Here is a 23556-nt window from a genome sequence, read left to right as displayed (position 1 = left end):
AGATATAAATGATGGCAGGCACTAGGCGAGTGAGACACATGTTCATAGAGCAGCTGTCATTTCTGGTACGGCTTTGAACAGGTCAGCTTTTAGTCCGAAATCGGCCACCTTGAAGAGAAACTAACTAGCTTCACTAGATACAAAATCGAATGTATCGACGCTTTCTCAGTACAAGTTTCATGATCACAACGTAAAATTTTTAGTTTAGTTCTTTCTCTCTACCATAAATTGAATTTACCTGGAAGATTGGTGCATCTGGATCCTTGTTAATGGCAACGATCACCTGTGAAATACGTTATATTCGAGAGCTTGAAAGGTAAATAGGAAGAAGCAAAAGCGTTAAAAGCAGTGTATCATGAGATTGACGCAGTATGGAAACTCCATGGAAAACGTAGAGTTCAGATTGTAGACGGAACTGAGTGTCGCTCGGCTCGTCTTCACCTAATCGTAAAAAAACGGCGTATTGGAATTGCTTCAGTTCCTACGAGGAACGTTAGAACTCCTCCTCCTCTGTACACTCTTATCTTATCCCCCTCCTCCTCTGTACACTCTTTGGTTTTCTCAGCATTCTTTCGTTGGTTTTACTTGAATAGGCTCTAGAGCAGGTATAACTGATCTTCAACCGCTCGCACGAGGAGGCGGCCCGTTGCAAGTGATTCCTAGTAAAGAACGTCGTTTTTTACGACGATTAAGGAAAGATGAGCGGAGCCACGCTCGTTTCCGTAATCTACTCTACGACGAACACTACGTCTTTCCAGGAGTTCCTGTACTACGTCAATCTAGTGATAAGCTGCCTTTAAAGGCATCACCCCACGAATCTGAGGTGGTGCAGATTTCAGGTGGAGTATTCGTATACAGGATGGGAGACTACGGAGAGGGGTGTGATTCCGTCCATTTCTTCCTAATTGCCGTAAAAAACGGCCCGGAAGATACGGCTTCATTCGTTTTGGCGCACCATTTTGTACAAGAGGTTCGATTGGAGCGCGCCAGTCTTGGGCGGCGCCGCATCTTCCGGGCCGTTTTTTATGGCAATTAGCAAGAAATGGACGGAATCACCTCCCTCTCCGTAGTCTCCCATCCTGTATACAAATACTCCACCTGAAATCTGCACCACCTCAGATTCGTGGGGTGATGCCTTTAAGCTACCTAGCTGATAAACTATGAGAACAAATTACGCGAAATCTTCCAACCTTGCTGTCTTTCATTCCTGCTAGATGTTGAATGGCCCCAGAGATACCGATGGCAATGTACAGCTCCTGAAACTCGATGGTGAGTGTGATCACAGTAGGAAAACCACAAACTAACGATGAAATACCAAGATTTCAGATTGCGCAATTCTATTTAGAGCTTCTCAATCCACAAATCTGTTGCATGAACTTGCTTTGCAAGATCAGTGTAAAAACTCACCGGAGCGACAATCTTTCCAGTTTGTCCAACTTGCATGTCATTATGCACAAATCCAGCATCAACAGCTGCTCTGGATGCTCCAACTCCTGCACCGAGCTTGTCGGCAAGGTCATAGATCAACTGAAACACTTCATTTTCTAGCACGTGGCTCAACACTAAGTAATGTTCTACCCACCTTGAAGTTCTCTCCACTCTTAAGTCCACGTCCACCCGACACGACGATCTTCGCAGTGGTTAGATTAGGTCGCTCAGATTTGCTAAGCTCTTGGCTGATGAACTCCGATGAATCCGTCTTTATGTCAGTTACCGGTGCTAGACCGTAGCTTTTGAGTGATAACAATAGAAAAAGCAAAAATGAGAATAAATTGTTACCATTTTCGACTGTACCACTTCCGCCTTGCTGGGCTGGTGGAAAAGATGTGCCACGGAAAGTAATCACCTTCACAGGCGCTGAGCTTTGAACCTGTAGTCAACAAACAGCGGGTCTACGGAAGAATAAATATTGGTAAATCTTTCGACTTCTCCACTCATTTAGACTTAGTGACCAGAAAAGTGCTGTCGTCTATTATTATAATATTGACGAACGTGCACGTTAACGACCCTAATTTACTAATATTTCTTTACAAAACATAGGTTTTGGCACATTTAGAATATGCCACGCCAGTCTGGAGTCCATTCTTAAAAAAAAGATATCAAAAAGTTAGAAAAAGCACAACAAATTCTTACTCGGCCGGTTTATTATAGATGCTTTCCCGATCCGAGTTACCGTGAAATACTTTCTTCCAAAGAAATTCGACTTAACACTATGAATTTAAAGAGCTTGAAGTACACACGAATAGTCAACGATTTAGTTTCGGGTTTTCGTATCTCACGAATGGAAGTTAAGCTTAAGGCAAGCAAGTGTTGAATTTTCTGATGAACAAGCGGGAGAACAGGAGGTTTCAATTTGTCCTACTCTAAACTACTAACTACTCTAAACTCAGACGAGAACTCTTCTCAACCACGTTCACCTCCTTTTTCTGCAGAGTTACGCATTGGACTAATTTGCATCCAGCTAAAGTTCTAGCTAATCCAAGCTCGAAGATATTCAAAAGCCTAAAATCTCATTGTTTCAGAGACGTCAAGCAAGTTCCTTCTCTAACAAGCAACCACTATAAACATTGGGTTAATATTTGTTTTTAGCGCACAGTTTTAGTTTCTCTTTTTCTTTTGCTCATTATGACATTAGCTAGTTGGGTTTCTGCCTTGATAAGCTCTTCTTCAAATTTGTTCCTACAATTGGTCCTCATTCTCTCCTAGTGGTGGTTAGCTGTTCAAGGATAGCAAAGTTGATGATCCCTTGCGCTTGAGGTCCCGGGGTTAAGTTGGTCACCCTAACCCTGGTATCTTTATCTACTGCAGCGTTCTGTGTCTGGGAAAATGATCTCGCGTGAGAATTTCTCACCTTCTGTACCTTGTACACCACCCCTTGTGTTTTGAAGGGCCAGTCTTGTTGTGTAAAACTTGGGCGAAGTTCTAGTGAGCTCTGTTCCAACTTGTTTTTGTTTTACAGCAACCTGTGGGTATTTAAATAAATAAATAAATAAGAAAATAATTAAATAAAAGATGGAAAAAGGACTTTTCAGCTCGATAGCTGCTTTCTATATAAGTAATCGTTCTATTCCACTCAACAGAGCGAGGAGACTGCAATCACAGATATAGAATATAGAATGCCCATTCCTTTTAGTGTGTACGTCATAAACAGACCTACTTAAAGTTCGGAAGTGCAGTCAAAAAAATTAAAAATGGAACAGTGCTGCTTTTAAACACTTTACGGGAAGTTTCTGTGGTAAGTGTACTAAAGCTACACAGAAACGTTGTACAAAAAGTGGCTCGGAGCGCTGAAACTGCAATTTGTGAACAATTTGTATGCAATGAAACTAAACATCGTAATCATATCATAAAAGCACCGGTACACAACTTGCTCCTGTCATCAACAATTCTCTTCTATGGCTACATCAAACTCAAATTCACAAACTGAGTTTCACACATCAATGATCACTAGTCTCCAGCTCTTTCACTCGTCTTAGTTCCTGTTCAACGGTAATGTGTCAGCTCGTAGCCGCCGATGCGAGTTGCAGTTGTCCAAAACAATGTCGCAATCGACGCTGTATCATATCGATCTGCTATTGATCAAAAGTACTTCCACTCTGTTTGTTTCCTCAATACGATAAGCGGGTGCCTTCGATGAGATAGCGGAACAGAGGTCACTCTCCGGCGAAATGTGTGAGCAGTCTAACTATAGGTCAAATTGAGTCAGCGTTCACTTGAATTCCACACAAATCCATGCAGGCAACCTTCGCCAAAAACCTTGGAAAAGTTGGATGAATAATGTAAAAAGTGACTTAACGGCGGAGAAGGAAACTCTAAAAGGAGTTTTCTTCTTGCGATATCAAGAAACTGTAGAAAAATATCGGACTAGGACTATAAATTTGAGAGATACTTAAAATTGTAGGTTCTGCATTGTAGACGAGGATTTTAATATGAAGATTTGGCTTATAAGGAGTGTTCCTTACTTCGATCAATCTTCGATCGTTCAAACGAAATCTAAGAGCGCTGCGCTGTTACTTATTCAACACCAACATCTTCAAGCTAACTTCAGCACTACAACTTGATTATTAACTGAACACAATATTGAAATAAGGGCGCTACACATTGCATATGACAACAATTATAAAGTTTTTGATTCTTCATTCAATAAGCTGGATGAAAAAAAAAAAAACGTTTTGAAGAGAAAATGAAATAGAAAGTAATAATCGTACCAAGCTCTTACCTTCACAATAGCATTTCCGGCATATTGTGTCCTCGTGAATGTATCTGCCGAATGAACCTGAGAAAATAACAGCAACAATACAGAACTTAGGTTATGAGGAAAAAAGCAGCAGAAGACAAACGTATCAACGCTTTACTTCTGTAACATCGCTAATTGGTGAACAGTCAAGCTTAGCAGCAACTCGTGGAACCACACTTCGTCCAAACGCTGATGATCCAGCGACTATCGACGAGAAATTGAACTGTTTCTGTGAAGCAAGGACTACCGGTGCAACACGTTCTGAAGCAGAGCATAATATATGATTTTTGAAAGGAGATCAGCAAGCCGTGGTACCTGGCAGATTGTTCTTGAGCTTCTCGTCTTGTGCAACAATAACTTTCTTTACTCCTGATACCTTCGCCACCTGTTCCGCTACTTTTGATGCATTTGCTCCGGTTATTAGAACGGAGATATCGTTTCCAAGCTAAAATATTGGTTTAATCAATAGGTTCTTTTAAAGGCTACCTCTTAAACGCTTGAATATCTTTGAAACTGCCGAAAAGTAATTTGAGCCTTTATTCGACTACCTATGGACAGAAAAAAAAGAGAAATGAGAAGAAAATCTGTCTTAGAACTGAATCTAACCAATGCTAACCTTGCCGGCAGCAGTAATGGCGTTGAGAGTAATCGGTGCGAGGTTAACATCGTCATGTTCAGCAATGACTAGAGTACTACTGAGACGGGAAGCCTGAAAAACTGCATCGATTTCGAAAAGTGTTAACGACGGGACCTCTTTGCAAAAAAAGTTGATCATCCGAGTTCATACAATGCAAAAGTGAAACCTACCACATTTGTTCGCAGAATGCTCCCGAACAATGTCCTGGCAGAGAGCATTTCGAGACCTGGACAAACGAGCGTTATATAGACATGAAGAAATTATATGGTATTGAATCGCAAACATAACAATGTTGTACGAAGAAACCAACAGGTTGTGGGTACAAAATCCAAAGTTTTCCGGCGCGACGTCGAGACGCGCGCAGCTGACACAAGTGTTGACGGTTCATTAGGGCACCCCATTTGACATTGTTTTTTTTTTTTTAAAGTTCTCCTGATGAGTTTTTTTTCCAATTTTTGAGCACATCGTAATTGTATTTGATGTTGCCTTTTTTACTCCTACAAAGTTAGAACACCTCATCAAGTTGTCGTTTTTTTTTCGATTTTAAATATTTGGTCTCACAACGGTTTATCGCCTCAAAGTGGCGTGGAGGTGACTCTTTGCGTCGAACTGCGATGCGCAGCGGAGGTTCGTCCTCCGGCTGGGTCTCCCAAGCTGAGAAGGAGTTCGACACATCCAATATTCTGACTTCTCGGAATCGGAAACCTAGCTAAGAGTAAATCACTGCCAAGATTCGCCACCGTCTTAGCAAATCGTCGCAAGGTGGCTCCGTGATCCATGTAGGTTGGAAGACGACGTGTGGCGAAAGCTAAACTCGCCGTGGCAGGGTTACTTAGTTTGGGTAAAAGTCTTTTTGCCACTCCAGCAAATCCACTGCCTCAGTACCCTGCACACTGGGCCCTGCCGTCTCAGACGTCGGACGGTATGGCGACCGGTGAGAGGCGATCAAATCTCAGGTTGCTCAGGACGTGATTGATTCTGGACCAAGGCGACGCACGCACGACTCGCCATGGAGACTGTCTCAGACTGTGTACTTACAATGCGGGAACAGTGTGCACAGATACTGACCTGCATGCCCTTCTCGGAGCTGCAGAGCGTATCAAATTTCACGTGATTGTGCTTCAGGAGGCCAAGTGCAGAAGGAGCGACGTACCACAGATAAGTTACGGTACCCTCGTCATTCGTGAAGAGACGGTTCCGTCACGAAGTGTAGACAGTGTTGGTTTTGTTGTGCACCCATCTGTCGTCCATCTCGTCGATTCAAACGAGATCCTGTCACGCGTTCTACGAGGAGCTGGAGGACGTGATCCGGAACAAGAAGTCCTTCTATGAATACGTTGTCGGAGACTTCAACGCAAAACTAGGAAAGGCTACAGAAGAGAAACACAGGATTGGAAGATTTGGACTAGAGGACCGAAATGAAAATGGCAATTGTCTCGCTGGAATGTTGTCCGCCGCTCTCCTCTTCCATGGATATCCTCTTTTCATGAAGAAAATTCATCGTCGGTGGACATGGGAATCGCCTAATGGCGCGACTCGTGTGGAGATCGACCACATACTCACCAACCGGAGGTGGTGTCTACTTGACTCTCGGTAGTACCATCCTTTTGTAATAGTTCTGGTCACCGTCTCCTTCGTAGAAAATCATGACTTAGCCACACGATGGAAAAGAACATCTGCTATCGGCAACGAAGGAGAAAAGAAGTCGTCTACGACGATTGCGTACTCGAGGACTCTTTGTCCCAAGGTGACTGGCACATCGAGGAGGAGAACCAAAACGTGGACTACGAGATGCTGCTCAGAGGATTACGAGCTTGTGCTGGGCGGGCCTCGAAGCCGCGCACGAGAACTTGGATCGAATTTCGAGGACCAGCAAGAAATCGTTGGAAAGAAGAAAGGCTTTGAGGGTTGATCCGAATACATCGCACATTGAGCGGTTATTAGGAAACACTAGCTGCAGAGAAGCGTTTTAGGGGGATCTTTCGAAATACACGCAGAAAAAGATTCTGGAAGCAGCACAAAGAAGAACGAAAGAAGGGTCACAGGGATCTCCGGGAATATAATATTCTGCTAGCAACCTTGCTGAGCGAAGACGGGAGTCGCACGTCTTCTCGTCGTGAGATGGAGATCATTACGGAGAGGTTCTACTCGAACCTTTTCCGTTCATCAACTCCTGTGTAGAGCCCGATCACTGGTGAGGCTACACCGAATTCTCCCTTCGGAAATACGAGTTGCTGTCAAGAGCATGAAACCTGGCACATTGTTCTCTTTTCGAACAGTACCAATGAAGCAGAAACGATGCTCAACGAATTGAACGAAGCAGGGAAGAAAATAGGATTGCGAATAAACAGAAAGACGACAAAGTTCATAAAGGACGGAGGACAGAGGAGTACAACTTGAATGCTCCCAAATATGTTTGACTCGACAGTTCTTCCAGCGTCCACGTCTAGGAAAGTACTCACTACACACAGAGGCCTTGAGAGATGTCTTCTGAAGTTTAACCGGCTCACATGACATCTATCCGGGCTTCGCAACTCCGACCTAAGAACAGTGTCTTGTCTTCGCGACCCAGAGGAATATATATCGAAAGCAAAGCATAGATGGGCCGGTCACATTATGAGAAGAATCGACTATGGATGGTCTAAAAGAACGCTAGAGTGGATCCCAAGAGATGCTAAACGCCCCCGAGGGAGACCGCCGACGAGATGGGGTGATGTGTTCGTTATACGGATGGACCAGCTGATAGTTCAGCTGGATACGGCTCAAAGACCTCGTCAACGTCAGTTACGAAACTTGAGAACATCTTGGATGACAATGGGGAATGGAAGAGATGCTGGGGGCCACACGTTCAGTGAAGTTATCTAATTAAGTAAGCGGGCTATCTAAGCATCTAAGAAAATGTTTGGGAGCGCTTGTGAAATGGTAGGAACGTGAATCCATATATTTATTATCATATTATCAGATCAATCGATCTCCTAGCAGTAGAGCACAAGGATCGTTTGGAAACAATTATTAGAAAAGTAACAACAAGATGTACTATGACCCTCGCTGAAGACCAAAGGGAAACAACGAAAAGGGAGTTTGGTGGGAGCTCTCAAGACTGCTCTATTCGAACTTCACCTAGAGCACAAAAGTCGTCCTTAACAATGTCAGATGGCTTGCCAAAATTTCCGGTAATCAGATCCTTCTCCTGTGCAACAAATCAGTTCTCTTATATGAGAGAGAAGGAACTTCTTAATGAGTTCCCACTCTACGCAAATTGTCGCAAATTTTTTCTCGCTCAGACGTTTATGTTCGCCTTTTTTGAATAAGAAAAAAAAGATTTGGAATCACTAATGCCTTAATTTTTCCGAACTCTGCAAACAGAGAAAAACAAAAAATGGCCTCAGAGAAGACTTCTCCGCAATCCGAATTTCACACACATCTTCTCCTAACCCCCTTTTCACCAGGGGAACTTTCTTAATTTAGATGAATCGGAGATATTCAGTGTTGATTCTTTATTGTATTGTGTGAAGGAAGCGGAAAAGAAAAAAATAAGTCTAGTCAGAAGAGAATTTGCGTAGTTTCACGATGATATAATAGGGTCGAAAAGACGACGCGGTTTTTCTAGTGGCTGAAGTCGAGGTAGAACCATCGCTAGCTTCACTCGGACTGCTCGGAATGAGTGGTGCTAGCGAGGTTCTCCGCTCGATCTCAAAAGCTACGCCTCACCGCATCGCGTTGAGGGTAGCTGCTTACTCAACTCCACCAAACTTCAGGTCGTTTTGACTAGAGTGTACCAACACCTTTCATAGCGATGAGTACGAATATAATAAAGAAAAGTTTGAAAGGAAAAAATTAGCTGCAGACATAGAAGCGAATTGTAGGCCTTTGTGGAGGGAAATTGAACATATTTATCTGCGACGGAAAGGCTGACGTCACTAAAAATTGGGCACCAGACCCCACACAATGCCAATTCTCTTTGATAAGTATGAACCTATCTTCTGGATGATGTCACGAAACCGGTTTTGCATTGTAATGCGAAGGATGCGTTCTCAATTTGCAGTATTTATTCGAAATTCTTTCATTTGTAGATCGTAGTATTATCCAAAAAAGACGAATTTCCATTTATTCTGCACATTTACGAAGACAGAGACGAAAATTGGTGGATTGTAAGAAGCCTAAATGAAGAGTAAATTAATTGGTTTACTAAAACTCATACACTTGATTCTTGTTGATTTTTTCATCAAATATTATATTTGTATCTTGCTTTTTTGAGGTCCAAAGTAATGTTTGACAGATTTAATACAGTCTGAAAAAAGTCAAGTACACTAGACTACAATGATTGGAACTCAGCATTAGGGATTGGTGGTTGCCTACCAAAGTTTAAACGAAATGGATCATCAAATTGACGATGATGAGGTCTCACCACCAGTTGGGAAGGGATAAAAACTAGGGACCACGCTATGTGATTCCGATCATACCAAAGTGTACGGTTCTGCAACGCTATCCTCGTTTCAGCTTCTGTATCTGGGAGCTTCTGAGAGGTCAATCGATTGATCGAGTTTTTTCGAAACTCTCATACATTCGCTGAACAGAGGATGAGTTGCTACACATATAGCGATCAGAAAGTTAACTGAAACGGAAACAGCCCGACACTCCGAAAAACAAGAAGGAAATTTTGTAATGAGCAAGCGTGGTGACGTAGTAATGGATTATCAGACAAAGCCCAATACTGCATATGCGTGACCGGAGTGGGCAGCGATACTTGGGACGGAAGGCAGTCTGTGTGACGGTTAGCGGCAACGTGCGCGAACGTGTCCGCATTTAATGATCGCGAAGTGCGAAATTAGGTTGCCAGCGGAATTTGCAACTGCGAAGCCGGCGTGTTCTCCCACGGATCAAGTGGCCATCGACTGCGAGAGCTGCCAGCTGGAAGGCGTGATCATTGTGTGGACAGTTCATGGCGACACCACTGTGGGTGAAGAATGTGATTGCCTAATAACTTATTTCGAGTGTGTAGAATTGTGAATTTTGCCAGTAGCGATGCTCACGCTCGAGAACGAAGTACAGCTGATGAAAACAACATGAATCTCGGTGCAGTTGCGTAAGAGTCCGCGCTCGAAGCGGTGCGGCCGAGCGTAGCGGTTAGAAGCGGAGGAGGACCTTCGCTAACACCATTCTTCGCTATAGCTCGCGATGGTCCCACCCCGATCTCAATCGCTGCGCTCCACGCTCTGCTTCGAGTAAGCACCAGTAGTAAGCAGCGCATTTTACGCAGCTGCACCAGGCTTTTGACTGTTTTGACTTGACTATCACCTGTGCCACTTGTCACCTGTGCTCCCGTTGTTCATCAGTTGCTCAAGCGGGCACCAATAATACTTCCATTTGTCCGATCGCGCGCAAGTGCTGCCCAGTAGCATCTGTTCTCGCGAAGGACTCGACGTCGTACTTTTCTTTGAAGGACTTCGTAAAAAGGTCTGACGATCGGGTCAGCGGTCTTCCTGCGGTGCGTTTGATGTCGCGTGATATCCAGTCGCTTACGATTGTCCAACGATTGTCGTTAAAACGCATCACGTGTCCGGTCCACCTAATTTTGCTTTGCTTGGCATATGCGGCAGCGTCTCTGATCTTCAATCGGTGACGTGGGAGTGAACTTTGAATCCCTTCTTTCACTTGAGTTAGCGGGTTACTCCTAGCATCACCCTTTCAATACCGCGTTCTATGACGCTAATCGCATTTTCTTCTTGCTTGCGAAACACACACGTTTCTGAAGCGTTGGTCAAAGCAGGAAGAACGGTGGTTGTAATAGGTGAGCACGGAGCTGGATGTTCTTGGTCCTCTTCACTACATCCTCGATGCTCTTGAATGCTCCCCAAGCCGCTCTTTTTCTTCTGCCCAGTTTGGAGGTCGTTCATCATGTTGATTTCCCGACTTAGATATACATAGCTGGAGCATTCGGATATGTTCGCACCTTTGAGCGTGAGTGGAGCATCAAAAACCCATCCGTTCCTCATGAACACTGTCTTGTCTAGGTTCGGCTGAAGACCGATCTTCTTACACGTTTCATCAAATTCGGCCAGCATCAGCTCCGCCTGATTGATGCTTGATGTTATAAGAACGATGTCATCAGCGAAACGAAGATGGCGTAACTGCCGGCCGTCAACCTTCTCTCCCATGTTATCGCATTCCAATCCTCGCATCGCGTTCTCGAGAGTGGCACTGAATATTTTTGGTGAAATTGCGTCGCCCTGACGCACTCCTCCCTTCACGATTATGACCTGGGGTAATTTTGGTCGTGATTTTGGTCGTTTTTTTTTACAACTCAGGAAGTATCTTTATGTATGGAGTAGGGATGCCTTGGTTGTCCAAGACCTCCATGACCTCTTTGGTCTCAACTATATCAAAGACTTTTTCAAATCGATAAAAGTGAGACGCAGCGGCATCTTGTACTCTCGCGATACTTTAATAAGCTTTGAAACAATGCGTATGTGACCAGTCGTACTGAACCCTTTTCGAAACCTTGCTTGCTCGCATGGCTGTCCTTCGTCTAATGTTCTTTCTATCCTGTTTAGGACTACTCTTGTAAAGAGCTTGTAGATGACGGACAGTAAGCAGATTGGACGATAGCTGCCGATGTCTTGTGGGTCTCCCTTCTTTTACAACAGCACGGTCTTGCTGGTTTTCCATTGCTTAGGTACCTTGCATTCCAACAAATAACGAGTGAAGACCTTCGCCAGTATGTTAGGTACTTTAGATGTTCAGGCTTGATTCTGTCGAGAGCGGGTGAAGTACGATTCTCGGACACCGACATGATGGCATGTCGGACTTCGAAAGGGAGAACCTTTGGAATGACATGTCCATCTTCCATCAGATGGCGAGGAGGCAAGTGGACGTGGCTGTCGAAGAGATCTGAGTAGAAGTCATGAATTACCTTTTCTATCCCCCTTCTCAATGCTGTAGGCGTTCCATCTAAGGTTCGGAGAGCAGTCATTGTTGTGATTGGCAAAGTTCCGACGGGAGTAGTGAATGTTCTATCCCGCCTCTGCAGAGTCAGCCAACAATTCTGCTTCTCTCTCTTTCTGAGGTGTTCCTTTATCGCCTCTCTGCAAAGCCCTGCGAGCTCGGACGTGAGTTCTTGGTTTCGTGCAGCTCGTGCAACTCCACGCTGACGTATCAGCTCTAGTGTTTTCGGAAACAAGCGTCTCTTGGTGGTTTTGAAACTCTTCGCTTTCCTCGTACAGTTGTGAAAATGTTCTACAAGCTGTTCATATTCATAGTCGATGTGGTCCATGACGGTATCTTCCCAAAACCCGACAAGAGAAGCAAAGGGCCCCCGTCGATGATAGTTCTGAGTTCGGAGTTCGCTTAATGGACTTCGCGGCTTTTCCTCCTGTCCGAGTGAAAGAAAATCTTCATCGAAGAAGGCGATGGTCCGATCCCGTATAAAACTTTGGTACCACAGCGACATCCTTCAGGCAGAACCTTTTCCTGACGATGCTGTGGACAATTTCATTATGATACCCTTCATCGGCTAGCTCCCACATCCCGCGTAGAGAGGAGCGCTTCTGGAATTGCTAGTCCCCATGGATGGTCCTAGTCGTCATGATGAACTCTGAAAGCCTCTCTCCCTGTTCATTCCATTGAAAGCTATGGGTTCCGATCTGAAGTTTTCCAAGCGTTCTTCTTGACTCGACTATGTGGATCGCACAGTTATGACATTTTAGAACAAGATCTGTGTAGCCGCCTTTTTTGTGTGGAATTCAGATTTACTGCATTCGGTTGAGAATTAAATGAGAGCCGGTCCTGCTAATGAATAACAGTTAAAAAATCAAAAACTGCTTGAAAATGTAGCTGGATGTTCCATGAGGCAGTAACCAGTAAGTAAGTAATCGTAAAGTGAGGCATGAAACACGGCAATGTTTTGCATATATGGTAGGGTCAAACATGAAGCACGTACGCAATTGCGTACTCGGCTTCTCTCGAGACGCTCCGGCGGAGTGTGGTGAAACACTTGTTGGCACCACCCATCGCTGCAGTTTGCGACGGTCCCAACTCGGGCTCAACTGCTGCTTTCACCGCGCTGTTTCAGCGTACATGCAAATGCACCGCAACTATAATCGTCATTCGCGTTGTTTTGACTTGACTATACTTGTGGCAGTGTAGGTAAGAGTTTATGATCTGGGTCGACCGACGGTTCGAAAACGCGTCAGGGTCAGCCAAGCCTTCCATCCCTCCGGGATCGATAAGTTGGTGTCAGATTTGTCTGAGAAGGTAAAAACACTGACATTATACGCAGGCTTTTCCCCGCATGTCACGAGCATGTCACGAAGTAGACACGAGTTCGTAATTCAATGATTCCGAATCGAAGTTGCGGGGTCCCAAGGGATTGACGTCAGACACTGTGTCTTTTGTCCTTTATCACTCACATAGCTAAATAAGGAACAGTATCACCGTGAGTAAATTGAGCATTGCTGATCGATCGACTGATGTGGTCCTTCATGATCCTTTTTTCATTGGAAAGCTTACTAACAGCCGATCCTAGCTGCTGTTACTTACGTTTGTTCGGAAGACCGCGTTACCCGGACATCAAAGCGCAGATTTTCTCTGCTTGACAAGTTCGTCGTTCCTCCGTTCTATTAAAATGTGTATTACTGTGGTAGAGGCTGAACCGTAACTGATACCACTTATAGTTTAGTCGACAGTATGTCCTTGAGGCAATACCGTTGCTCAATTCCACCTCAGAAATGGGAGTCGGCTCCTAGCTGCGCTACAACTCAGCAATTTCTCTGATATCTCAACGCCGCAATACTTCGGCACCTCCGTAACGTGAGATTTATCAGGAGAACATGCCACTTCCGCAACTGCGGATTCAATTGATTATAGTGGGCCGTGTTTCCTCCTTCCCCTTTTCAGAAGGGATCTCAACCTGATGATCGGTGACGAGAAGTGGGCATTCTTTATCGTCAATTATCGTCAATTTAACTGAATTAAATATCCATAGAACTTAGCAGTAGCGCAATACACTTTTTTCTGCAATGGAATAAGAATTTCCGATAACGAAAAGCGACCTCAACCCCAGGAAGATGGTACTGAACTTTGTGTCTAAGGGATGCTGCCAGCAAATACGACAGTCCCCGGAATCTTTGTTCCATAAATTTAATGGGAGTTAATTCCGGTGTCAAACCTCGCGGAAAATTGACAGTGTCTTTTCCTCGACGATGATGCTCCCTTACATGTGGCTATCTGAGGATCGAGAGTCTCCGTTGGCTCCGTTAGACGATGTGAAAGAAAGGAGGGCAGTCCAATAATCATAACAATCTCAAAATCCGGCTCCACTCGTTTTGTACGAGGAATCTCCTTAGTTCTATAGGAAGACCACCTATGTATAGACTCTCTATTCGCTATCAGTACTTCGAAACATTAGTAGTAAATCACGATGAGAACAACAAATTAATAAACCAACAATATCATTGTTTTTTCTTCAGAAAAAGCTTGTCGATCAACCCAATAACTAACTAAGTGGTATGAAATTATAAAATTATTGTCCACCGAAGTGTACTCTAACTTCTAAGCTTAGGGTATATAGGTAAAACAGAAAGAAATATTTGGATGAATATTCGGGAAAATTCCACTGTTGTAGTGCTGGGTCTTTCTCGGTTTTCTCTCTCTACATTCCAGTTTATTCACAACTATAATTTGATTACAGTTCGAGTTTGAAATTCTACGAAACTCGAGGATCGAATATAACACACTTGATAATTGAGATAAATACGATCGAATATTTTGCAAAGTAAGAACTAAAATCCTTAAAGATGAAACTTTTAGGTTTTAAGATTTTTCATGGAATTCCCTTTGAATCACGAAGTTGACGATGGTCGGATCTCTCCATAAGAATAGATAAGAGTAGTTCTATGGTTTACGAGTACGTGATCTCGGATTTTTGGGTCCCATCTCCTTGGCTCCTGAGCGTTAAATGAAAGTAAAAACTTGAAAATACGACGTGAAACGAAATTAATAGAAAATATTCATTGAAATTTCATTCAAATCCATTATGTTTTGCTAGAGTGGGCCACTTAGATTTCAATTGTTAACTAAAATAATACATATTATTGTATTTGATATGAATAGTGCTTGTGAGACACCCGTTAGCTAAAATTATAAGGCAACGGCAAGATCACAACACTAATACCGTATCCCGCTACATTATGCTCGATTTAAAGGGTGATTACTTGCGAATAGGCGGAGGCGCGGGTGAAACTCTGGTCATTTCTCTACTGACCTAGCTTAGCCCAAATATAGAATAGGTTTTGAAGAAAAAAAAACGCATAAAAATAGCGGGGATTGGGAGAGTAACAGAGGCAAAGAGGACCGAAGAAAAATACAGTAATTGTATACCTCACGCAATGGTAGAAGATTTAACTAAACAATAAGAAGTATATTGAGTGTAATTGTGATTTAAATGGAAACTAGCGATGTTGAGGAGAAAAAGAATAAAGCAAGGGAATGGAGGAAGACGATGTCTTCAAATTTTCGCCGTTTCGACGACCGCTAATGTTTGTTTCGCATGGAACTGAGTTTCGGTGGTTTCATTCTCGGCACTGATGGTTCATAGTCATTGAACAGCTCGAATGATTCTCGCTGGATTCGATCGATAACATTTTTTGTTTGTGGATCAGCGTACATGGTAGAAGTGCGCTTGTACTGGCCATCTTCTGTCGGCATCAGAAGAATCACCTAAAATAAGTGTTCTTAGGCGGTTTTTTTTCGGTTAAACGAATTCGGTGTGTGACTCCATGACTAAATGTAGTTAATTTTTGGTTTCTTGGTTACAACTTGACAGTATATTTTTAGAGCCCTCCGAAAAGGAAGTGGTATGCAATCGAGGTCCCGAAACATAAAGGTAGTTTAGGTCACAAGGTGAGATCAGAGCATGAGTTATTAGTGGATCTTCTTAGTTAATGAACGAGCGATAAAATCAACACGACAACCGTTCACAATCCATTCTAGTGAAAAATTTTGCGGTTGAAAGGAGAACGCCCCCTCCCCCCTTTATGTTTATAGCATGATTGGCAGCCGAAATTCATAGTGGTGGAAATTATGAAATTATGATATTGCTACGCAGATAATATCGTCTTATTCTGGATGTTTTGTTTTTTTATTAATCTAGATTGATTTTTTCGATTTCCATGACTTCACGGGATTCCAGGTATACCGGACAGGGGGTGGCATTAGGATAATAATGTGTATAGTTATTTTATCACATTTGGCTATCGCCGTTACTGCATTGAAAGTGTTTCCACCCTAAAACTCCAGGCAGGAGTCAGTTGTACCTCATAGACGACTAATTATTTGATATACTGCTTATACGTCCACCCATTTTTAACAAAAAATGATCGATTACAGATCGGAGAAGTCACTGTTGCAAAGTACGGAAGGTTCGTTTCGAAGATCTATGTTATTCTAACAAAGACTTGTATATTTCGGACGTGTCTCTTTCGAAAATCCTAGCAAAATAACAAAACCTGCATCCAATAAAATTTTTCCAGCTGGATAGAGGCGCTCCAGCGGGAAAAGTGTGCGTCTTTGTTGGAAAAATGGCTGCAATAAATGGCTAGATAAACAGATATATTGGATAGGATGGACTAGAAAGTAGTACCGTAATACTACAAAATTCATGAAATTCGTAGTTTTTCAGCAAACGTGAACATTGGAACTCCCATAATAGAGTCTCTGTACTGAGTCAAGAGTCCAAAGAACTAAAAAAAAAAGAAACAGAAAGGCAACTTGCAACTGAAGGACGTTTGTTAATGGAGGCGGAGAGGCAGAAGGTGATTTCATCCATTGTGAAGGCAAAATAGGAACAGAATACATAGCAACTGCTCCATGCTACCGGAACATAATTTGATATTTGTTTGCTGACCAGAAACTGATTTCTTTTAACCACCACCAAATTCCCAAATTCCCGATCACTGAATCGTGAAATGAAGGTAAGAAACTAACTGGTTTCTTACTTTCATTTTTGTGAGTCTTATACGACTATGGAGAAATAAATTTTATTAGAAAATAACACAACAAACAGAACATTAAGTTAAGCGTTAGCTGAAGTGCAGTGCTTGAATTAATTACAAAACAGAATATTGCAGTGTGAATACTACCCGTAAACATTTTTGCTAAGTAAATAATTATGAAAAAAAGATCTACACAAAAACATGATATGATAGTTTTGAGTCAAGAAGTCGCTGTCGGTCGTAAAAGTCTACCTGAGGCGGTGGTTTGCTTTCGTTAGCCTTTATCCAGTCTCTTGCTTTGAATGCCAAACAACGAAAACCGAAGGCGCTTAGTCGAATAATGGCTAGTACCTGAATCAGTGGTTCTGAATGTCACCGTTTATAGATATTACAGGCGAAAATGTGGCTGCACTTACTAGTAAAATGCATAAAATAACAAGTGCAACCTTAATGTAACCAGAGAGTGAAATTGCCTCAGTGACAATCGCGTCGACTTCAGCTGAAAAATATGGCTGGAAGTATAAACGGCCAGGAAGAAGATGATGGAAAAAATGTGTTTTAGTCAATTAATTTCTTGTAATGTTTACCTATTCTTATTCTTATTCTTATTCTTATTCTTATTCTTATTCTTATTCTTATTCTTATTCTTATTATTATTATTATTATTATTATTATTATTATTATTATTATTATTATTATTATTATTATTATTATTATTATTATTATTATTATTATTAGTGCTATTATAGTATGGATACTGTTTTCTGGCTACGTCATTGTTATGGAACACGTTTATCCCATGTCCTTAAGGTTTTTTTTTTCCAATTTGAGGAGTGAAAAAACTGAAGCTTCCCGGTTGTGCAATTTCTTACTGTTCTGATTTTGTATTTGTGTACCAGATCACCCTGGAAAACAAATCAAATCTCCATTCATTTCCTGCCAGGACCATCTTTTTGCCCGCCTCCGTCTTCTGCATTTTTGGTTGAAGGCATCACTCCACGGATCTGAGGTGGTACGGACTTCAGGTGGAGTATTCGCATACGGGATGGGAGACTATGGAGAGGGGGGTGATTCCGTCCATTTCCATTCCAGAGGATGCGGCGCCGCACAAGCCTGGCGCGCTCCAGTCGAACTCCCTGTAGAAAATAGTGCGCCAGAACGCCTGAAGCCGTATCTTCCGGGCCGTTTTTTACGGCAGTTAGGAAGAAATGGACGGAATCACCCACCTCTTCATAGTCTCCCATCCCGCATTCGAATACTCCACCTGAAATCTGCACCACCTCAGATTCGTGGGGTGATGCCTTTAAGATGAGATAGATAGATAGATGGAAGATAACTATTTCAAAGGCGATAGTGTCATAATCAAGGCGGAGAATAGTAGAAATATCCAAAGAGAACCTTTTCTTTTCAAAAGAAAATACATAAAATATTTTATATATATAATACATATACTATATATAAAATAGATACACATCAATTCAAGATTTTGCCCATTAATAAGGAAATTCCGTCATGCTTCGAATTTTTGACAAAGAATTTCTTTTTCAGCATCGTATTTCTTATCAGTACACGTGATTGTTAGTTAACATTTTTGAGTTTTTCAAAAAAAAAAGACTTCCTTTAGAGTGTTTTGTTGGAATATTTGAATGACTCCTCGAGCCACATAAATTTAAGCGGACACCTCAACGACAGCCACTGAGAAGAAAAATGCTGCTTTTATCTTTTTTCTGAAAAATACAGCGGCTTTCCCTCACTTCTTTCCGTGTAACTCTCCTCAATTTCTTGAAATATTTTATATTTCATATATTTCAATGTTTGTATGCACAATAACGGCAAAATTCTTATCCTCCTGAGTTTTTTCTTTCTTTTTTGCAAGGGATTTCAGTTCCAAAACGTTAATTAGTTTCCATTTTCATCTCCAAAAATTTTAATTATCATTTTTTAGAATGAAAATTTGTATAAGTTCGCGAAGTCTGTGATGTGTCACCCTAATTAAGAAATAGAGTAAGAAATTATCGTGGAAATTATTTGTAAACGTACGAGAGTGATTTTCAGTTTTATATTTTGCTTTCCATGATTTTTCATTGGTATATCTGCATTGTGTATTTCACCACACATTCCTGCTATTCTGATTTTGTGAAAGACGTCAAAAAACGATTGCAATGGTTTTTTTTATCCCCGAAGAATTTTTTCTCGTAGAATTGCAGAAAAACGCAGTCATAGAAGTAGAGGTGCCCTACTATTCACAAAAAATTTTGAATAAAATGAATTCACATCGCCTACCTGTGATATTGTGTGAAAGCCGCGAGAATTCCTCCTCAAACTTGTCGCCAAGATCACCAGCCTTGTCGGTGACCGATTTGAATAGACGGGTCCCAAGATTATTAATCATACTGTAGCTTTGAATTTGTTCCTGCTATTTCTGCAATCATATTAGTTTACTGAAGGTCAGCCAATAACTACAACAACACCAGGATGTTAGAATGTGAACTCAGTGATTTCTACCTGAGTACTACCTCAAAAGTAGCCAGGTGCTGACGGTAAGTTAGGCACTGGAGGTCAACCACTCACTCTACACAGCTGTTTGACGAGGAAAAATTAAGGATGTGGTGTTTTTGATTGTTTATTATGACAGACGACTGTGAAAACGAATCTATCAATGAATTTAATCCCATGTGAAACGTATAATCGAATCAATAAGATCCCCTACCGTAGGGTTGAGGTGAGGCAATAGGAAATTGCATAGAACTGGTATTCAATAGGTAAAAACACATACATAAAACGACCTTCAAACTGAAATTGACATCTATTGACTTTTTCAAAGATTGAAAATCGATAAGTACGTAATTGCAGAAGACTAAGTTGGAAGGGATTTCCCTCGTAAAAATATTCTCGTCGATTTTCCTGTTGTTTTGAGCGTTGAACCCCATTTTCGGTGTGAAAAATTAATCCGACGCATGATTTGAAGCAAAATTACTGAAATCATTTTCACTTGAAATGTTAAGGCAAAATCAAGTAAGTTCGTAAGTAAATCTAGTAAGTAAATTACTAAACAGTTGGTCGCGTACCCATTGATTTTACAGATATTTTTCTCCACTGTGAGTCACTACAAGCGTAATTAATCACTATAAGTTGATGTTGAATGTTCAGAATAGAGAATTCCCTAGAAGAAACAGAAATACTCCAGAAATTGTAATCAACAGAGATTTTTTCAGGAATGGTGAAGTCAAAAGATGACGTCAGCACTAATTATTGGTGTCGAGAATCGTGGTGAGCACAAGTACGAGTAAACGCTTTCATAGTTCGATCACAGTCTTCAGAGGTCAATGAGGTGAATGTTGTCGATATTAATTAGTGAAGGATATTGAAGGATCCTGGACAAAGTGATGTGAGGTGAGAACAGTCCAATTAATGCACAGCAATTTATCTAAATAGTGATATAATCGGGTCAAAACGACATGAAGCATCGTACAGCGGCTGCGCTCGAAGCGCTGTTGTGGAACTTATCGGTTGGAGTCGCGGTGGGACCATCGCGAACTTCAGCGGTGAATAAAGGTAGAGGTCTTTCTGGGTCCTAACCGTTATGCTCCACCGAGCCGCTTCGAGCGCAACCGCAACTGCACCGTGCTTCGTTTCGTTTTGATCCTACTATACGTCTTCTAAGAACCACACTACCGTCAGAATCTCACAATAGTTCATTTGCATTTGCCAGAAATTATGTACCAGACGGGTGTAGAAGAAAAAAATAAATGGCTGCAGTGAGTTTGTTGTTCTTATTAGTTCGATGCTTTCACAAAAATAGGTCGTCGGTCCTTATCAGTTTGTCACCTTCTAACATATTATTAGAGATTTAGAAGAGCTAAACGATAGCAGCTCAGGCCTTTAGACGTATAACACATCGGTACGAAACACGAAACAGGACAGCGTTAGGATTTCTCCTACGATTTTTCCGCTGACAGACTAAAGGAAGGCTAGGGACTTGAGGATATAAGATATGAGAATGTGTGTATTTGTGCCAAAGAGGTTTAATGATCTTTTCTATTTTTTTTCCCTGGCTGAGACCCGACAGATGCAAGTCCTTATGCGATCGGATAGGAAGATTTTTTGTGATTGTGAAGGATAGGAAGATTGTGTTATTTCGATAATTTACATAATTAGAAATTAGTAAAATAGAGCGATAATGCGGCGAAATAATGGAATCAAATGGAGGAAATTGATATTGAGAAGTATTGCCGCAGTAAAGCATATTTTCATCACTTAACACCTGACCGGATACTCACATGTGTTGAGGGCAAAATCGATGATGTCTAACCGTGTTGACGATGATAAAAGTTCAGAATTTCCCTCGAAATATAATTGAGCCGCAACCAATACCAGAACGTTCATGGAAACGAGGATATTATTAGAAAGTGACAAACCGATATGGATCGACAACCGAATGAATTTTGTAAAATATGGAGTGGGCGTGGTGCGAATTTTTGAGCAATTCAAAATTTTATCACATGCTCATCGTGAACTCATCGCTTTATCGCTTCGGCAAACAACATACGTGAACATTGATGGTGCGATTTTTTTTTTCGTTTCCACATCGAGCACGAAAATTCGTGTTTGTGCGGTGAGGAGAGAAGAAGGGAAGCAAGGTATGTAACGGAGCGGAAGAGTTTTATGGGATCGTTTAGAAGGAAGGACAATAGATTCGCGTTTTAAAGTCGTTCAAATGCCTAATCGAGCGTTGGACTTTTAGTGGAAAAAGGAGGGAAATAAATAATTGGCTCCATTCCAAGCGGAATGATCAGTGCCAGACACTTTATCCTTATTTTTATCCTTATACAGTGGATGTTGACGATCCACATACACTTATCTTAGCGTCCAGTTTTTCACCTTTATCCTCGTAATAGTGTAGCAAAATACTACTTACAGTAATTAATGTATCTCACTAATGTTACAGGAACGAGAATAAAAGAAAATTAGAGAAAAAGACAGCTGAATGAATTTCCGGTACAATTTTCGAACAATTTTTTTTGCTGCATCGCCAATTACTGACTGTGACCGTGGACGCGATGTAAGAAATATGGAAAAAGACTGGCCATAAGAGAAAAAATCGGAAATGGTGAGTAGGAGTTTTATACATAGTGCTTAATATTGTAGATGACCTAGACGTCTAATATGCGATGCATGTGGTCCCTATAACCTGTAGTTGCTGTAATTTCATCATTTAAGTTCGCTAAATCCTCTATTTGATGACTAGAACAAATTAAAGAAACAAGATAGGGGCGAAAGTTAAAAAGGTGGATGGTTTCGCTTTTAATGTTACAATTCTGAGAAGCTAAAGAGCATTTAAACCATGAATGCAATGATTTAAACGTTATTTTAACGTTAATTATGCATAGCTAGAATGTTTACTTTATTTATATTTATGTAAATAAAATGAATAATGGAATATATAGTGAATAGCATATTAGTAGCAATGAAATAATATGATACTTATTCTAGAATATTAGTAACAATAAATAGTGAATAATATACACATGCTTGAATTTTACTTTTCATATTTACTCATTTTCAACAAGTAGACATTCAAATCAATTCAAAAATTCAAAAATCTCTTCGAAATTACCAAGTAAAGAGTGGAACTTTTTCACTTCTTCATGAGTTGACTTTTAGGTGGTAACTAATCACTCTAAGAGAGGCTTTCCATCCATGTGGACAGAATTTGTGATTTGAAGAGAAAGGAGGTGGAATTTTAGGAGTAGGTGGATCGGTTGGTTGCCGCACGAATGGCGAGTAAAGAGAATAACAGCTTGTTACGATGACTCATCCGTCACCATTCACGAAGAGTACGATTTCTGTTCGACGACTGCGAACTTCTACCAACTCGTTGTCATTGTTGTCAAAGTCATACAAGTGTTCTTTGGAATGGGTAGCAAGGAAGGAGTTCAAGAAAACTGTGACTCCTTAATTTAACGAAAAAAAGTTAATTTGATGAGAAAAAATTCCGCCGAAGTTTTTATTTGATTTCTGCTCGTCGATTGTTCGATTTGTGAGCGAAAATCGGATCAAATTATCTTGAAATTTTTCGTAAATAAGTAGAAACGAGCCTGATTACCATTAGATCTTGAATTGTCAAAACAACCTGAATTGGGTTCTTCCCCAAAATTCTGACGAAAAAGTGAGCAGAAGAAAATGAAGGAAGGAAAGACTCTTGTCTATTTATAACTCTTGTCACCTCTTATGAGAAAACTTCTCATTCACAGTTCACAATAAAAAATCTAGGAGGTAAAGATCCTCTATCGTTGCACTACGCATAACTTTTCCAGTAAGGGCATGCACATAGTGAGTTACGCATTGTAAACAAGGTGGTCACGTGAAGGTGCCTGAATGTCAAATGTTGACTTCATCCCAGCTGTTTACGATTCACAAGAAAAATTCTTTAAAGATAAAAAAGATGAAAAGGCATCACCCTACGAATCTGAGGTGGTGCAGATTTCAGGTGGAGTATTTGTATACGGGACAGTAGATTATAGAGAGAGGGGGTGATTTCGTCCATTTCTTCCTAACTGCCTAAAAAACGGCTCGGAAGATGCGGCGCCGTACAGGGCTGGCGCGCTCCAGTCGAACTCCCTGTAGGAAATAGTGTGCCAAAATGCCTGAAGCCGTATCTTCCGGGCCGTTTTTTTATGGCAATTAGGAAG

The 23556-nt window shown here is 41.5% G+C and overlaps 6 protein-coding genes across 7 annotated transcripts; 2 read left to right on the top strand and 4 right to left on the bottom strand.

Moving 5' to 3' along the window:
* Window positions 1–42: 42 nt before the first annotated feature.
* RB195_005133 (uncharacterized protein) lies at window positions 43–5275 on the bottom strand (the record flags this gene model as incomplete). 2 transcript variants are annotated; one of them, XM_064177444.1, is made up of 12 exons in its annotated part: window positions 43–108; window positions 239–283; window positions 1191–1256; window positions 1408–1527; window positions 1583–1719; window positions 1780–1870; window positions 4220–4276; window positions 4356–4498; window positions 4553–4682; window positions 4854–4946; window positions 5045–5100; window positions 5185–5275. In XM_064177444.1, the coding sequence occupies 12 exons, from the start codon at window positions 5273–5275 to the stop codon at window positions 43–45; spliced, it is 1095 nt and encodes a 364-aa protein (XP_064034568.1). The 2 variants fall into 2 exon arrangements, with proteins under 2 accessions (XP_064034568.1, XP_064034569.1); XM_064177443.1 differs by lacking the exon at window positions 5185–5275 and having other exon boundaries at window positions 5045–5092.
* Window positions 5276–5488: 213 nt separating this feature from the next.
* RB195_005132 (uncharacterized protein) lies at window positions 5489–6206 on the top strand (the record flags this gene model as incomplete). Its single annotated transcript, XM_064177442.1, has 3 exons — window positions 5489–5518; window positions 5658–5808; window positions 5863–6206. 3 exons carry the CDS (start codon window positions 5489–5491, stop codon window positions 6204–6206), a joined length of 525 nt encoding a protein of 174 aa, XP_064034567.1.
* A 330-nt stretch (window positions 6207–6536) lies between these two features.
* RB195_005131 (uncharacterized protein) lies at window positions 6537–6779 on the top strand (the record flags this gene model as incomplete). Its single annotated transcript, XM_064177441.1, has 1 exon — window positions 6537–6779. One exon carries the CDS (start codon window positions 6537–6539, stop codon window positions 6777–6779), a length of 243 nt encoding a protein of 80 aa, XP_064034566.1.
* Window positions 6780–10534: 3755 nt separating this feature from the next.
* Window positions 10535–11056, bottom strand: RB195_005130 (uncharacterized protein; the record flags this gene model as incomplete). Its single annotated transcript, XM_064177440.1, has 1 exon — window positions 10535–11056. The coding sequence occupies one exon, from the start codon at window positions 11054–11056 to the stop codon at window positions 10535–10537; it is 522 nt and encodes a 173-aa protein (XP_064034565.1).
* A 374-nt stretch (window positions 11057–11430) lies between these two features.
* Window positions 11431–12324, bottom strand: RB195_005129 (uncharacterized protein; the record flags this gene model as incomplete). Its single annotated transcript, XM_064177439.1, has 1 exon — window positions 11431–12324. The coding sequence occupies one exon, from the start codon at window positions 12322–12324 to the stop codon at window positions 11431–11433; it is 894 nt and encodes a 297-aa protein (XP_064034564.1).
* Window positions 12325–15404: 3080 nt separating this feature from the next.
* Window positions 15405–19256, bottom strand: RB195_005128 (uncharacterized protein; the record flags this gene model as incomplete). Its single annotated transcript, XM_064177438.1, has 4 exons — window positions 15405–15590; window positions 17117–17215; window positions 17281–17363; window positions 19148–19256. The coding sequence occupies 4 exons, from the start codon at window positions 19254–19256 to the stop codon at window positions 15405–15407; spliced, it is 477 nt and encodes a 158-aa protein (XP_064034563.1).
* Between the last annotated feature and the right edge of the window lie 4300 nt (window positions 19257–23556).

This window comes from Necator americanus, chromosome I (assembly GCF_031761385.1).
Source record: "Necator americanus strain Aroian chromosome I, whole genome shotgun sequence".
NCBI lineage: Eukaryota > Metazoa > Nematoda > Chromadorea > Rhabditida > Ancylostomatidae > Necator > Necator americanus.
This window is presented reverse-complemented; position numbering and strand designations above follow the sequence as displayed.